Below are 15,680 nucleotides of genomic sequence, written 5' to 3'. Positions count from 1 at the left end.
TGGGTGGTGGTGGCACACACCTTTATTACTGGCACTCAGAAGGCAGAGGTAGACAAATCTCTTAGTTACAGGCTAGCCTGGTCTACAGAGTGAGTTACAGGATAGCTAGGGCTTCAAAGAGAAACCCTGTCTCAAAAATAAAACAAACAAAAAGATACAACAAGGCAGGTGTATATATGAACCCGCAGCCATGTGGCAGCATGGACAAAGACCTCTGTAAGCTCAAACCAGATAAAACCAAGCATGGAGTGGGGAGGTGGTCATGGAGAGTTAGTTTTCTTTAAAGTTGTGGCTACTGGCAGGTCTAACATGCTCCAGAGTATGGTCACACACCCAGGAATATGAGCAGCACTAATTTTACTTGATGGATGTTTAAAAAATAATGATGACATAGAGTTAGGTGGGTAGAGAATGGGGAGGGTGGTTCTGGCAGGAACTGATGGAAGAGAGTGACTATGCTCAAACTATAATGTATAAGATTCCCAAGAACTGACAAAAATAAGCATTTTTAAAAAGAGAAGATGGTTTTGATTTACATAGATTAAAGAGAGAACATGATTCTAGGAATTGGAAGGTGAAGGTGGAAATATTGACATGACATTAAAATTGTGTCCTGATCCAGTAGTTAAGAGACTGGGTACCTTTTTGAGGGAAATCATATTTCAAGTAATTGAAGCCAGCCAGTTAAACACCAGGAAAGGCCTCTAGAGGTAAATGACTTCTTGGAAAACATGAAGGGAACAGGAAAAAGTAGAGAAGGGGGGAAATGTCCCAGAGGTTTGACAAGACCTCACTCACATTAACTGTCTAGAAAGGAGAATTGTCTTCTAGAACAAATAAAATGCAGTTAGATTAGTCCAAGGTAAAAAAATACTTTATTTAATGTTATCTTGACTCTTAATTTTCTAGAAAGGAAGTCATAATGGATTTAAGTTTCTATAGCTCTTTTGCATGGGACTACAATATGATCACATTAGTTAGATATTCATCTATTTAGTGTGTCAACTGATATGCTGGAAATAGAGAAAGCTTGCCTCCATCTCTCAAGAGGGTTTACATTTAGTTGCACAACCATACACTCAGACAGCTGTAATACAGTGGACCTTTGTGGCTGGTCATGAGTGGTATGGCTTTTGCATGTGGTATGGCTTCTACATGGGGTACTTCAGGTACACAAGGTGAAGAGAGTCACCCCACATGGAGGGTCCAGGAAGGCTCCAGGAAGGTGGTTGCACTTGCAGTGGATTTGGGAGCTATAAGAGTTGGCTGAGTTGGTCAGTTTGGGATATCCATGCTAAATGTCAGCCTGGAGAACATCATCTGTACTTTTAGGACAGGGGTATCAACTCAGCTTGCATTCACACTCTCCCTAAAAGAAGTCTGGCAATGACTTACCCCTTCCCCTGTATTTAGGTTGAAATATTCATTTTTATGGTCAGCTTAATAGCAAAGAATATTATTTCCAATGTGTGGTGAATGCTGACTGACATTTTGAAATAAAACTGTTAAAAACTATGATCAGGGAACTCTAAATGTCATGCTCATTTCTGTCCTTTCCATCTTCTATAAACACCAGGAATGAGCTCCTTGACTACTTGATTTATGTAATTCTCTTGAATTCACTTTTAAAGCTACTCTCCTTCAAAGCCCTATCCTAAAATAATGTATTTTTATGCTTTAAAGCCTTATATTGCTCACTCTGTTCTACTATTCTCCAAGAAAATCCACACAGTAAATAAAATAATTTGTTTCCCCTGGCCAGAAGGTTCTAAATGTCAATGTTCTCTTGAATTCAGTTATTATCAAATAAAATAACATAAATCTATTTTAAATTATGGTAAAATATTATATCTAAAAAGTCAGTTTTTGTTTGAAATCAGCCTTTCTGATAAGTGAAATGGGGCTCAAAACGTTGTTTATGATTTCACTGAGGTGTAACTGAGCAGTTTTTATCTCAGATAAATTCTGTGCTCCCAGATTGCCTCTTGGAAGAACCACTACATTGTATGGTCCCTGTCAGTAGGGAAATAAAAGGGAACATTTTTTAAAAAGCTGTGCATGTATTCACTGGTAGGGTGAGATGTGGATTCAGCAATCACTACTGGCTTTATAGTATATGATATGAAGAATTTTTCAACATCATATACATATATATATATATATATATATATATATATATATATTTCAAATTGATAAATTCAAGAGTGAGTGAGTCAATTTTTCAGAAACAGGGTCTAGGTTCTAGGTCTAGTCATGCACTTCACTACAAAGTTTGTTTGGTGATTTCAAGAGTGGCATGATGGGTAGGGATGTAGCTCAGTGGTAGAGGACTTGCACAACATTCATGGATCCTGTGTTGATATTTAATTTTAAAAAAGAGAGTGATATAATGTGGTAAGGGATGGCCCTAAAAACCAGCCTTTGTGGTGATGTGTATGCTGAGGAAGTCCTCCAGAGAGATACTCAGGACTCAGCAGGGCTGGATGGAAAACACACTGAGAAACTCCAAAGGAAATGCCTGTACTCTGGAGCACTGGCTGGGGTTTGATAGCAGGGATTTTGGGGAAGGAATTCTTGGTATCTCTGGGCACTTGAGCAGGGTATCAGGTAGTGGGCTCTAATAAGCCTATCTGTTGAGTGGGAGAGCAATACTTCTACTACAAGGAGTTCAGAAAGGCGGGGATATTATGGATTAGGTGTTCAAGACAGTGCCCATCTCTCAGCAGGTGTTCAGGAACTCTCAGGATAATCCCAGGAGTCAGTTCAGGCTCCAAGGGACCTGAAGTTTGTACAGTTTGGAGGTGACCACATAAGGGGAGAGGCAAGAATACAGAATATTGAATGGATGGGTGTTCATTTAGAGACAGAGAAGAAGAAACAGCAGCTTTAAAAAAGCTGATAAACACCTTCAGCAATGTGGCAGAATACAAGATTAACTAAAAAAAAATCAGTAGCCCTACTATATACAGAAGATAAATGGGCTGAAAAAGAAATCAGAGAAACATCACCCTTTACAATAGTCACAAACAACAAAAAATATCTTGGTGTAACACTAACCAAAGGAGTGAAAGACCTATATATCAAGAACTTTGAGTCTTTACAAAAAGAAATTAAAGAAGATACTAGAAAATGGAAATATCTCCCATGCTCTTGGATAGGTAGGATTAACATAGTAAAAATGGCAATCTTGCCAAAAGCAATCTACAGATTCAATGCAATCCCCATCAAAATACCAGCACAATTCTTCACAGACCTTGAAAGAACAATACTCAACTTTGTATGGAGAAACAAAAGACCAAGGATAGCCAAAAAATCCTGTACAATAAAGGAACTTCCAGAGGCAGTACCATCCCTGACTTCAAGCTCTATTATAGAAAACAACTGAAAACAACTTGGTATTGGCACAAAAATAGACATGTAGACCAATGGAATCAAATTGAAAACCCTGATATTTACTCACACACCTATGAACACCTTATTTTTGACAAATAAGCTAAAATTATACAAGGGAAAAAAGAAAGCATCTTCAACAAATGGTGCTGGCATAACTGGATGCTGGAATGTAGAAGACTGCAAATAGATCCAGAGCTATCACCATACACAAAACTTAAGTCCAAATAGATCAAAGACTTCAACATAAATCCAGCCACACTGAACCTCTTAGAAGAGAAATTGGGAAGTACCCTTTGAAACAGGAGACCGCTTCCTGAACATAACACCAGTAGCACAGACACTGCGATAGACAATTAATAAATGGGACCTCCTGAAACTGAGAAGCTTCTGTAAGGCAAGGGACACAGTCAACAAGACAAAACGGCAGCCCACAGAATGGGAAAAGATATTCACCAACCCCATATCTTACAGAGGGCTGATTTCTAAAATATACAAAAAATTCAAGAAGCTAGTTTCCAAAACACCAAATAATCCAATTAAAAAGTGGAGTACAGAACTAAATAGACAATTCTCAATAGAGGAGTCTAAAATGGCTGAAAGATACTTAAGAAAGTGCTCAACATCCTTAGCCATCAGGGAAATGCAAACCAAAACAACTCTGAGATACCATCTTATACCTGTCAGAATGGCTAAAATGAAAAACACCAATGACAGCTTATGCTGGAGAGGATGTGGAGAAAGGGGAACACTCCTCCACTGCTGGTGGGAGTGCAAATTTGTACATCCACTTTGGAAATTAGTATGGCAACTCCTCAGGAAAATGGGAATCAGTCTACCTCAAGACCCAGAAATTCCACTCTTAGGCATATATCCAAAGGATACACACTCATACAACAAGGACATCTGTTCAACTATGTTCATAGCAGCATTATTTGTAATAGCCAGAATGTGGAAGCAACCTAGATGTCCCTCAACTGAAGACTGGATTTTAAAAAATGTGATACATATACAAAATGGAGTACTACTCAGTGGGGAAAAAAACCAATGGAATCTTGAAATTCGAAGGCAAATGGATAGAACTAGAAGAAACCATCCTGAGTGAGGTAACCCATCACAAAAGGACAAACATGGTATGTAATCACTCATATATGGATTTTAGACATAGAACAAAGGATTACCAGCCTACAGTCCACACCACCAGAGAAGCTAGGAAGCAAGGAGGACCCTAAGAGAGACATACATGGTCCCCCAGAGAAGGGGAAAGGGACAAGATCTCCTGAGCAGATTGGGAGCATGGGGAGAGGGGAGAAGGAATTAAGAGAAAGAGAAGGGGAGAAGAGGAGGGGAGAGAAGGACATGAGGGAGCAGGAAGATTGAGTGGGGCAGGGGAAAGGAGAGCAAGAAAAGAGATACCATAATAGAGGGAGCCATTATAGGTCTAAAGAGAAATCTGGCACTAGGGAAATGTCCAGAGAGCTACATGGATGACCCCAGCTAACAATCTAAGCAATAAGAGGCTACCTTAAACTCCCTTCCCCTAAATGAGATTGATGACTACCTTATATGACATCCTAGAACCTTCATCCAGTAGACGATGTAAGCAAAGTCAGATACCCATAGCTAAACACTGAGCCGAACTCCTGGAATCCAGTTGCAGACAGGGAGGAGTGATGAGCAAAGGGTTCAAGAAGACCAGTCTGGAGAAACCCACAAAAACAGTTGACCTGAACAAGGGGGGAGCTCATGGACCACAGAATGATAGATGGGAAACTAGCATAGGACTGACCCAGACCCCCTGAACATGGGTGTCAGTTAGGAGAACTGGGCAGTGTATGGGTTGGTAATGGAACAGAACACCAGTGAACAAATGGTCTTTGGGAGCCCATTCCACATAAAGGGATACTCTCTCAGCCTAGACACACGGGGAGGGCCTAGGCCCTGCTCCAAATGATGTGACAGACATTTAAGATCCCCCATGGGAGGCCTCACCCTCCCTGGGGAGCAGAAAGGGGATGAGATAGGGGGTCGTTTGGGGGCAGGGGAGGAGGCAAGGGAGAGGGAACTGGGATTGACATGTAAAACAAGATTGTTTCTAATTTAAATAAAAATTGTAAAAAATAAATAAAAAAGCTGAGAGAAACTTGGGGAAGAATTTTGAACTGTGGCCTCCTCATCTGCAGGAGATAGTCAACAAGACCCCAGTGAGTGGCAGAATTGGACAGCACCAAACCCTGTGTGTTTGGAATAAGATTTCACTGTGCACACCTACCCATCATAAAACTTCACTTAAAAGTTAAACACAGAAAGAAATTAACGATAATAACTATAATAAAGTGGAGCGATTTTAGTAGTATACTTTTAAAAAGTCATTCAAAACATGTGAATTGTTTATTTCTGGAAGGTTCCTTTTAATATTTTCAAGCTATGGTAAACTGCAAGTAACTGGAAGCATAGAAAATGAGACCACAAGTAAGGGGCTACTCAGGTACTGGCTTGTCAGAAGCAACAGCCAGACCATGTGGAAGCAAGGTGGGCAAGGGCATGTGGCAGTTCTCTGTGAACCTAAACATTTCTGTGGGACTCACTATATTTAATTGAAGTATTAGACTTATGGAGGGAGAGGGAGAGAGGGGGAAAGAGAGAGAGAGAGGAAAGCTCTAAAAAATTATAGCTTTAGCCCATCAGACAAAGAAGGTCTCTACTCTCATGGTTATCTAGGACCTTGGCCTTTACATACCAGGGAAGCAGGCTTAGTTAACAAGTAGCCAGTTTTATGGGACTTATTTGACTTAGACTGCTACATAAGAATTCCAGAGATGCTAGAAAAAGGAATGGGGCTGGAATAATGGGTGACCACAGTCAAGCTTCCTTGAATCCCAGATGACAGGCCTTGGGGCTTGCTTTCATGCCCTGTCTACCTAGGACCTAAGGGGCCTGGGATCTCTAATGGTAAGCAAGACTCAGAGGGACAAATATGACATGTTTTCTCTCAGATGTGGAACATAGACTATACACACACATATGGTAATGCATGCACACACACATACTCATACATATACCTACACACAAAGAAGGAGGAGGAGGAGGGTTATTTGTAAAAGGAAAGAGACTAGTGGGAGGGAGACAGGAGAGGGTAATGGGAGTGAATATGGTCAAAGTACATAATACATTTGAATGAAAATATCCTTATGAAGTCCACCAGTCTGCCCAATGAGCATGTGTCAGTAAAACATTTTAAAGCCTAACAATTTAAAAAGGTGCATAGCTCACATACATGCTATCAGAACATGCAATATAAACTCAAAAGTCTTACTAGATTTTCACATGATGGCTGTTAATAATGCAGTGAATAAAATGCTAACACCACAAGTCCATGAAAAGTCAGGGAAAAATAAATCATAATGTTTCATGACTTTAACAGCCCATCTATGGCAGTTTATATGTGTGTATGTGTTTGTATGTATGAAGTTTACAGATCAGTCTTAGACGTCATCTTCTTTTACTCTCCATTTTTGTGACACAGGTTCTCTCGATGAACCTGGAGCTCACCTATTCAGCAAGGGGGGCCAGCAAGCCTCAAGGAACTTCCGGTGTCTGCCAGGGATTACAGGCATACCTTGCCATGCCCAACTCTTTACGTGGGTGCTGGGAACTCAAACTCTGGTCCTCATATTTGCCCAAGGATTTTAACTGACTGGGTTGTCTCCCCGTCCTCTATGGTAGTTTTCTCATACTGTGTGGCTGAATAATCCCTGCCAGTCTCTCTATATGACAACTCTGCAAGGCCACTGTAGACAGGACAGATAATTTAGTCCTCCGGAGTAGTTGGTTGAAGTGAGCTTTCTTAGATTCATTGTTTAGAAGAATTCCTTTCACTTTCACAAACTGCTTTGGATAATGTGTTCTGAAGAGTTTAAACTTTAGAAAGCCTGATCAAGTTTCTTTCATATTTGATTTGGACCCTAGGAAATTCAGAACATTTGCTCTTCTTGTGTTGTAAACTCATTTTGAATACCTTTGAATTGAATTATATGAGACTGGAGAGATGGTTCAGTGGTTAAGAGCACCAGCTGCTCTTCCAGAAGGCCTGGGGTTCAATTCCCAACACTCACATGGTGGATCTGACACCCTCATCTGGCCTCCACAGGCACCAGGCACAGGCAGAAAAGTATCCAGACAAATAAAATAAAATTAAAATAATGGTCACATAGGTCCATAGTTCTCCCTCAGTGTGTTAAAAATGATAACTTTGTGCACCTTTCCCAGGTAAAGCTACTCACTGGCTTCTCCCATCTTTTCTCCAAGTGCACAGTGACTTGTGGCCGAGGGCTGCGTTACCGGGTGGTTCTGTGTATCAACCATCGTGGGCAGCACGTCGGGGGCTGCAACCCACAGATGAAGCTGCACATCAAGGAGGAGTGTGTCATCCCCATCCCATGCTATAAGCCTAAAGGTAAACGTGAGGTGTGCTGTAGTTGAAATAGCTCTCATTCAGTAACTAGGGAACTTCCGTTCCCACTTCTGTTATGAGGATGGTTTGTTGTCAGTTTACAAGAGATCCAGCTAAGGAAGTTGGAATATGTGATTTATGATCTGGAAGGGAAACTGGATTATTGTGAATATAGTTCACACAGTTTAGTTCTCATCTGTCTAGGTTTGGGCTCACATTTCATGGTAGACATGAAATTTTTCCGAATGCAGTTCCCACCATCAAGAGTTGGCTCAGCAGGTATAGGTGCTAGCCAACCCTGACAACCTGGTTCATTCTTTGGAACCCAAGTGGTAGAAGTAGAGAACCATGACTTCTAAAAAAATTGTTCTCTGACCTATGCATGAGTGCTAACATGTGCACACACACACACACACACACACACACAGAGAGAGAGAGAGAGAGAGAGAGAGAGAGAGAGAGAGAGAGAGAGAATAGATGTGATAAAAAGGAAATGAAAAAAGATTGTTCTCACCTCTTTGTAAAGACTTTTCCTTAGTACTTCAGAAAGAATAGCAAAATTCTTCCCCAGGGAGGGACCCAGGCCCAGCACAGGAAGATTTGGTGGACTTGGAGGAGCCCCGGTTGGGGGCCCTACCCTGCCTGGGGAGTGGTGGGTGGATGGGGTGGGGGGTAGGTTGGAGGTGGGGGAGAAGGAATGGGGGTAAGGGGAGGGAGAGGGAGAGGGAGAGGGAGAGGGAGAGGGGAAGTACATGTGAAACAAGCCTGTTCCCTAACTTGAATTAATAATAATAAAAAGAGAGAAAAAAAATTCTTCCCCAGGGATTCTCAGTTCCCTCTTTATACAGATAGTCCCACAGTTCATCAGTCTACATATGTCTGACTGAGCCCATCATATAAAAAAATCAGTAGTTACCATGGCAAGCATATAGTCATTATACGTTCTTGTCTTGAAGCCTTTTCTTATTACCTCTGTTGTCAACAGGGCTTTCTCAGTGTCTCTACTCTCCCTGAAGTGTCTGCAAATTCTTCCCTTCATAACTGGCTTAGCCTCTTCTCCTGTCATGGAAGCCTTAAAGGACAGAAGGGCAGAGCAACTGTCCCTTCCATGCCTATGTAGATGGTTTTCATTTCCCATGGTAACAATGGAATTTGAGTAAGCCACACACAGACTCTCATCTTTCCACTTCATTGGCCTCTTGATATTTGCTTTTCTCTATTAATTTATTAATTCAAGAGACAAGAAGAATTTGTGGCAAAAGGAAGAATCTGGTATTGTTGGAATGAGAGCTTCCATATTAAAAGAGCAGAAAGGGGTGTTGAGTTATATAAGGCATTTATATGTTTAACTTTTGGATGTTTAACCACATTCAACTATATAACAAGGATCACTTTGACTGCATTTATAATAGGTTAATTAAAAATAGCAGGAATTTTATTCATTCCAGAAGCAAATGTACTGTGCATTTGAAAAGTATAACCCCAATGTTAATGAACTCTCCAGTCAATAATAGACATGTATCAAAGTCCTTAATGATTGACATTAATTAAGTTCATTGTTTACTTTCTTTTTTTTCTCAGAAAAAAGTCCAGTGGAAGCGAAATTACCTTGGCTGAAACAAGCCCAAGAGCTAGAAGAGACCAGAATAGCCACAGAAGAACCAAAGTGAGTCGAGGGCCTTTTATGGACATAATCAGGGCAGAGCCAGTTTACATGATATATGTCATTTTTGTACTCATTGGAATTCAATGATACATTTAGTATCCAAATGACCTGGATTTACGGACTCCAGAGAGCCTGAACTGGCTAGGAATTCTCTTTATTTCACAATTCAGCAGTCCTGCTTTGGCAGTGTGTGTGAGAAGCACAGAAAAGATTGTGTTCTCTAACTCAAAGCAGACCCTTGCACTCTTGCAGGGACGAGTGGGGATAGTTCTTGGATGTGTACATGTGGTTTAACCGAAGACCATCCTAGAATTGTACAAATAAACCAATAATCCTGAGCCGAAATCATGGCCAATATCTGTAAAACTAATGATGGTGAAACACACCAGGGTGGCCTGAGAAGAAGTCCCAGGGCTGCTGGGACACAGAGAAACAGAAAGAATGTGGTACTGTGTGGACTAGAGCTAGGAACTGCCACTATGAGTCATGTGACCTCACTGTTCAGTGTTGGTGGCTCATTCTTTGTATATAGGGGCAGGTTGGGCCTGACTCTCCAGGGTCCATTCTAATTCAGAAATCAGCAGCTACTGTCTGCATGCCATGTGTGGAGGCCAGCTTTTAAGGGTGTCAACAGACTTGCAGAATCAAGAATAAGTCAAAGAAGCATTCTTGAGACAGAGAGAACCAAAGAAGGCAGCATATAGACTGAGATGTCTAGCCCAGGAGTCCATCAGAACAGCAGCACCCGTGATAGACTGGAGTAATTGGACAGGACAGCTGATCCCACAGTGGGCAGTTGAGTCTGGAGTGCTGACAAGCTAGCTGCAAAGAAAGCAATTCACAGATGGGACAGGAAAGAGGATCTCAACAGCCATCTGGCTCATTTCCCCGAGATGTCAACTCCAACCTGCTTCTTTTACAAATAAAGAGAATCAAATAGAGAGGCAAAGCCTTGTGCAAGACTGGTAGATCATAATGGTGGTTCTCATAGAACCACAGCCTGTTTCCCTTTCCACAGCATGGGATTCTCCTTTATAACCACTCAATGCCTGCAGCAGTGGGCAGAGGTCACTACATTGAGATAGAGCTCATTGTAGTTAAACAATACAAGTGCTTTGTTGTAGCTCGAGTTGCTTCTAGCTCCATCTGAACTCCCACACTTGAACAGATAATGTTATCCTCTTGATCCAAAATATAGCTCCTTCTAAAGTCCGTTTTTTTTGAAACAGACATCCCAATGCTATATATCCCTTGCTTTCCTAACTCGGGAGAAACCTGTCACAGTTCCTAAGAACTTGTCTTTTCTAAGTCCATCATTCTTAGCGACTCAGCACTTTTCATATGCTGTAGTTTTCAGGTCTCTTACCAACCTGTTCTTCTCATCTGTGTGCTCTCATTTGTCACTGTGCCTCAGGAGCATTATCCAGCCTAGCAGGGAACCCCAGAGGGGTGTGGATGACTTAGCTCCCTTTAGTGACAGGCCAAGTTCAGTCTTGGTCCGATGTAAGACTGACTACAACCACAGATGGAACTGTGGAAGCTGCAGGTGAATGGCCCCAGGTTTGCAGAATGCTGGCATGGGAACCTCAGCCACACTGACCTACATACAGCAGGCTGGCACTGCCCTCCACCCCTTTCTCAGCCTTCCCTCGCTGTCAGACCTACCCTCCCTTTGAATCTTTTCTGAAAGTGTTTTAATTATAGAGAATTCCAAACCTATATGGAAGGGCAGCACAGTGAACAAAGAAGCCCCAGGTGTCCACAGTGAGCCCCTCAAGGCCACACTTGCCTCCTCAGTACTGCACCTGCACCATCCCACTGACCAAACACAGTGGGTCCTATCAGAGCACTTTTGCATCATTCAGTGTTTCTGAAAGGGAAACAAGCTTTAAAAGACTGGTGCATTAAAATATGGTCCTTAGATCAACTCCAATCAAGCTCATTTGGGCTATTTTTTAAGGTGTAATGAAGTGGGGCCTGGTGGCTCACATCTATAATTGCAACACTCAGGAAGCTGAAGCAGGAGAATTGCCATGAGTTTGAGAGCAGCCTTGCTACATAGTGAGTTCCAAGGCTGTTCTGAGCGAACATGTGAGACCCTTTTTCAAAAATCTAAAAACAAACAAAAGTTGTAATAAACTCTGGGCCAGACATGTTGGAAATGGGGTATCACCATTTTTTTTCAGCAGTAATGCATTTCTCCTCTTCCTATGGTTTTACATTCAAACACAAGGTTTGGCACTTTAACTGTTTGAAAGCATACAGTCCAGCATCACTGAGAGCACTCACACAGTGTCTGACCTGTCCAAAGTGTTTTCATCATTCTCAACATGAACTCTGTGCCTATTGAACAGTCCCTGTTACCTACCCACTCCCAGACTCTGATCATTTCTATTCTACATTTTGTTTATGAATTCAGTCAAGAGTCTCTTGTTGCTTTGGCTGGCTTTGAACTCATGACTCTCTGCTTTCCAAGTGCTGCCCTAGATGGCATCAACTGAATTTTTAGCAAGCACTCCAGGCTCCTCCAAGGGGGTAGGGAGGAGTGTGTGCTGGTTAGGTATTTTGTCAACTGGATACAAGTTAGAGTCATCAATTAAAAAAATGCCCCCATCAAATTGGTGTGTCAGCAAGCTTATGTGTCATTTTCTTGATTAATAATTGATGTGGGGGGCAGTACTAATCCTTCATGGTGGTCCAGGCTTGTATAAAAACACAAGTTCAGCAAGATATAGGAAATAAGCCAGTAGGCAGCATTCCTTCATGGTCTTTGCTTCAATTTCTGCCTCTGGGTTCCTACCCTAATTGGGTTCCTTTTTTGTTGCTTAGTGTAAACCCTTTCCTTCCCAAGTTGCATTTGGCCATGGCATGTTAACAAATCAATAGAAAACAAAGGGTTGGATGTGAATACAAATTTTGGAACTAACAGGACAGGTAGTCCCTCAGGTCCCTTCAAAGTTCAGAAAAAACTGTTCATTTTAATGAATTAGTAGACAGCAATAATGATACACTGTAGCTATAGTGGGCTCCTCCATGTCTGCTCCAAGCCTGCATTTCTGCCAGCACCACCTGACTTAGATAGGGGCTCCTCTTTCCTTGCCCACAAAGCAAAGCTGATGTGCTCTTTCTTTGCTTCTGAAGGGACTTCATGTTCTCCTCGCTTTGTAGAACCCGGAGCTGCCTGCACCTGTTGCCTGGCCTCTACCCACCCCTGCCTTCTCCCTCTCTGAGGTCTCTATGCAGTCCTCCTGTATTTTCTCATTGCCTGGCATTTGCTGGCCTGCTCTTGGCTGGCTGGTGTGAAGTTTTTAGTTTCCTGCCACTTCTGATTCTATTCATTGCCTTCATTTCTAAACAAAACCACAACATATTTCAGCTTCCAGCTCACCCTTTTATGGCAACTGTCTTTTGTGGTCTGGGATGCTTGCTTGTTGACAATAAAGGAGAGGATGATCCCAGCTGTATTTCACTTCCCTCGAGGAAAGCTTGCCAAGCCAGCAGGGAAAAGATAAATACTCCCACCACTGTGGTTCACCAAGGCTGAGCTCTGAATTTACATAGAGAGTGGGTGTTCAAAAGACTTTTGTTTTAATTAGGAAAATTAAAAAAAATAAAGTTTATAAAGTGAAGCCAAGGGAACTGCTGTTCTGACCTTCCTGGCTGTCAGCTGTGGAATGTGTTCTCAGTCAAGATTGTTGTTGCTTTGTCATTTGTCGTCACACTTTTAAATTCCTCCCTGGAGCCTTCTGTACTTCTATGGGATTCCCAGCATTTCAATGGTTTTGTTACCCTATCTCCTATTTTTCATATATGAAAACTAGAGAAACACGACAGAGACATTACGTGTTTTCTTCACTGCTGTTTTGGCTTTGCTGCGAGTGGAGATTATATTTGCTAAAGCCAAGTCAGGCTGTGTTTCAGGAATCTGTTTTTCTAACCATGGCTAACATAGAGGGATTCTTTCGGGGAAGATCACATTCTAAATATGTTATGGGGATCATAGTCATTTAATGCGCAGTGTTGGAGGTGTTATGATTGCCTTCATTTGGGGGCTGTGTAAGCCAAGGTGCTGAAAGACTAAGGACTGGCCTTGTCCAGAGCTAGTCAGTGATGGACAGAGAGAGATTTGATGGACTGTCCCAGCACCTGAGCAACTCTAGTCCATATGCACAAATTACAAAATAACCCAAACTCTGGGAATGTATAAGCACCAACATGATAACCGATGACCTACGATGGGCTGCAGTCAAAATCAGATACACTTAAAACTACATATTACCTTCAGGTTTCATGCATTAAATATCTAGGATACCAGGGAATTCTGTGTTCCTATCCTCGGGATAGGAACATTTTATAATGTGTATGCAGATATTCTGAAACTTAAAAAATATTCAAAATCTAAGGAACTCTTGGGGCCAAGCATTTTGTGTAGGGAGACTCAGCCTGTACTAGAGAAGGGGCTTCTGTTTGCAGTCAGGTGACAGAAATTCAGGTTTATTCCATCCTAAGTTACACTGCTGGATTCTAGTATCACAATGAATTGTGGTGTCATTGTGCTTTTGTCTTAGTTAGGCTTTCCGTTGCTGTGAAGAAAAACCACGAGCACAGCAACTCTTATAAAGGAAAAAGTTTAATTGGGGTGGCTCACTTCCGATTTCAGAGATTCAGTCCATTATTATCGTGGTGGGGCATGGCGCCATGCAGGCAGACATGGTGCTAGCTACATCTTGATAAAAAGGCAACAGGAAGTGGTCTGAAACCCTGGGTGTGGCTTGGGCCTATATGAGACCTCAAAGCCTGCCCCCCCCCATAGTGACACACTTCCTCCAACAAGGCCATACCCACTTCAACAAAAAAGCCACACCTCCTAATAGTGCCTCCTAATAGTGCTACTCCCTATGAGTTTATGGGGTCCAATTACATTCAAACTACCACAGTGTTATAAGATGACATTAGAAATTGTTAGGTGTCAGGCATAGCTTCCTGGGAAGGATGATTTGGTGAATTGAGATACTCCAAAGGTGTCAGAAGCACTGTGTGGCAGACATGTGGGGCAGTGGATGTGTGATGGGTGGCTGGCCTATGTTTTGTGGATGTTGGGGATCTCTGTGTATAGATAAAGGCCTGCAGGATTGAGGGGGTCAGTAATGGCAGAATGGAGCATATATTAGTGGTAGCTCAGGTTCGGTAAAGAGCCTGGACTTTACCTGGAGGCAGTAGCTGTTGAAGGGTGTTAACTGGGAGAATGGTGTAATCATTACTGTTATACATTGTAAAGGTCTCTGATTGTTCGAAACTTGCTTCTAGTTTATTTACCAGGTAAAACAAACTGCAGCAGATCTCAAATGACAGGTTTCTAGCTGACCAATGAGGATATCCCTGTTGGAGTTAGATTTCTGAACCAAAAGACAGGCTAACTAAAGGCCTTTTTTTTTTTTTTTTTTTTTTTTTTTTTTTTTTTTTTTTTTTTGCTGTCAAGTTTCCTTCCAAAAACTCAATGTCTACTTCCCTCACTACCAGTAGCACTAAATTAACATTGAAAACTATCTTTGAAGAAAATATCCTTCCCCATTTAATATTTTTTGTATTGAACTTTGGATCATGGAGGGTTTTATATTACCATGTGGTTTATAAAAATTAGCATAACTTAATTTCTTTCAAAACAACTAAACGATTGCCTGAGCATAGTTGAATGATCCAAAATGTCCCCACCTTGATGTTTAAATGTCATTAATGAGTTAATATTTCATTGCTGGTACCATATTATTTGGGTTATTTTATCTTTTTGAAATACATTTTCAGATTTGTTTATGTGTGTGATTGTTTTGCCTGTATATATGACTATCTGTCACCTGTGTGTCTAATGATCGAGGAGGCCAGAAGACTGTGTCTTATTCCCTGGAACTGGAGTTTTGTATGTTGTGCGTCACCATTTGGGAGCTTGGAACTGAACTTGGGTCCTATGCAAGAGCTGAAGATTAAATAGAATTGGATAAAATTGGGGACTAGAGAGATGGCTCAGCAGATAAGAGCACTGGCTTCTCTTCTTAATGATCTAGGCTCGATTCCCAGCACCCACAGGCCCGCTGACAACTGTTTATAACTCCAGTACCAGAGCATCATAAACCTTCTTCTGACCTCTGTAGACACTGCACACATGTGGTGCACAGA

General features: G+C 41.7%; 1 protein-coding gene across 1 annotated transcript in view; it reads left to right on the top strand.

Annotated features, from left to right (window-relative positions):
• The window catches only part of LOC100756612 (ADAMTS-like protein 3), a 297,381-nt gene that overhangs the window by 187,612 nt on the left and 94,089 nt on the right, over positions 1–15,680 (top strand). Inside the window, exons 14-15 of the mRNA XM_035441640.1 lie at positions 7,699–7,846; positions 9,425–9,509. Coding sequence (XP_035297531.1) covers positions 7,699–7,846; positions 9,425–9,509 — 233 coding nt within the window. The remainder of the gene's footprint in view (positions 1–7,698; positions 7,847–9,424; positions 9,510–15,680) is intronic.

The sequence above is a fragment of the Cricetulus griseus genome, chromosome 3 (genome assembly GCF_003668045.3).
Source record: "Cricetulus griseus strain 17A/GY chromosome 3, alternate assembly CriGri-PICRH-1.0, whole genome shotgun sequence".
Classification (NCBI taxonomy): Eukaryota; Metazoa; Chordata; class Mammalia; order Rodentia; family Cricetidae; genus Cricetulus; species Cricetulus griseus.
Note: the sequence above shows the minus strand (reverse complement) of the source record. Positions and strands in the feature narration are given on the sequence as shown.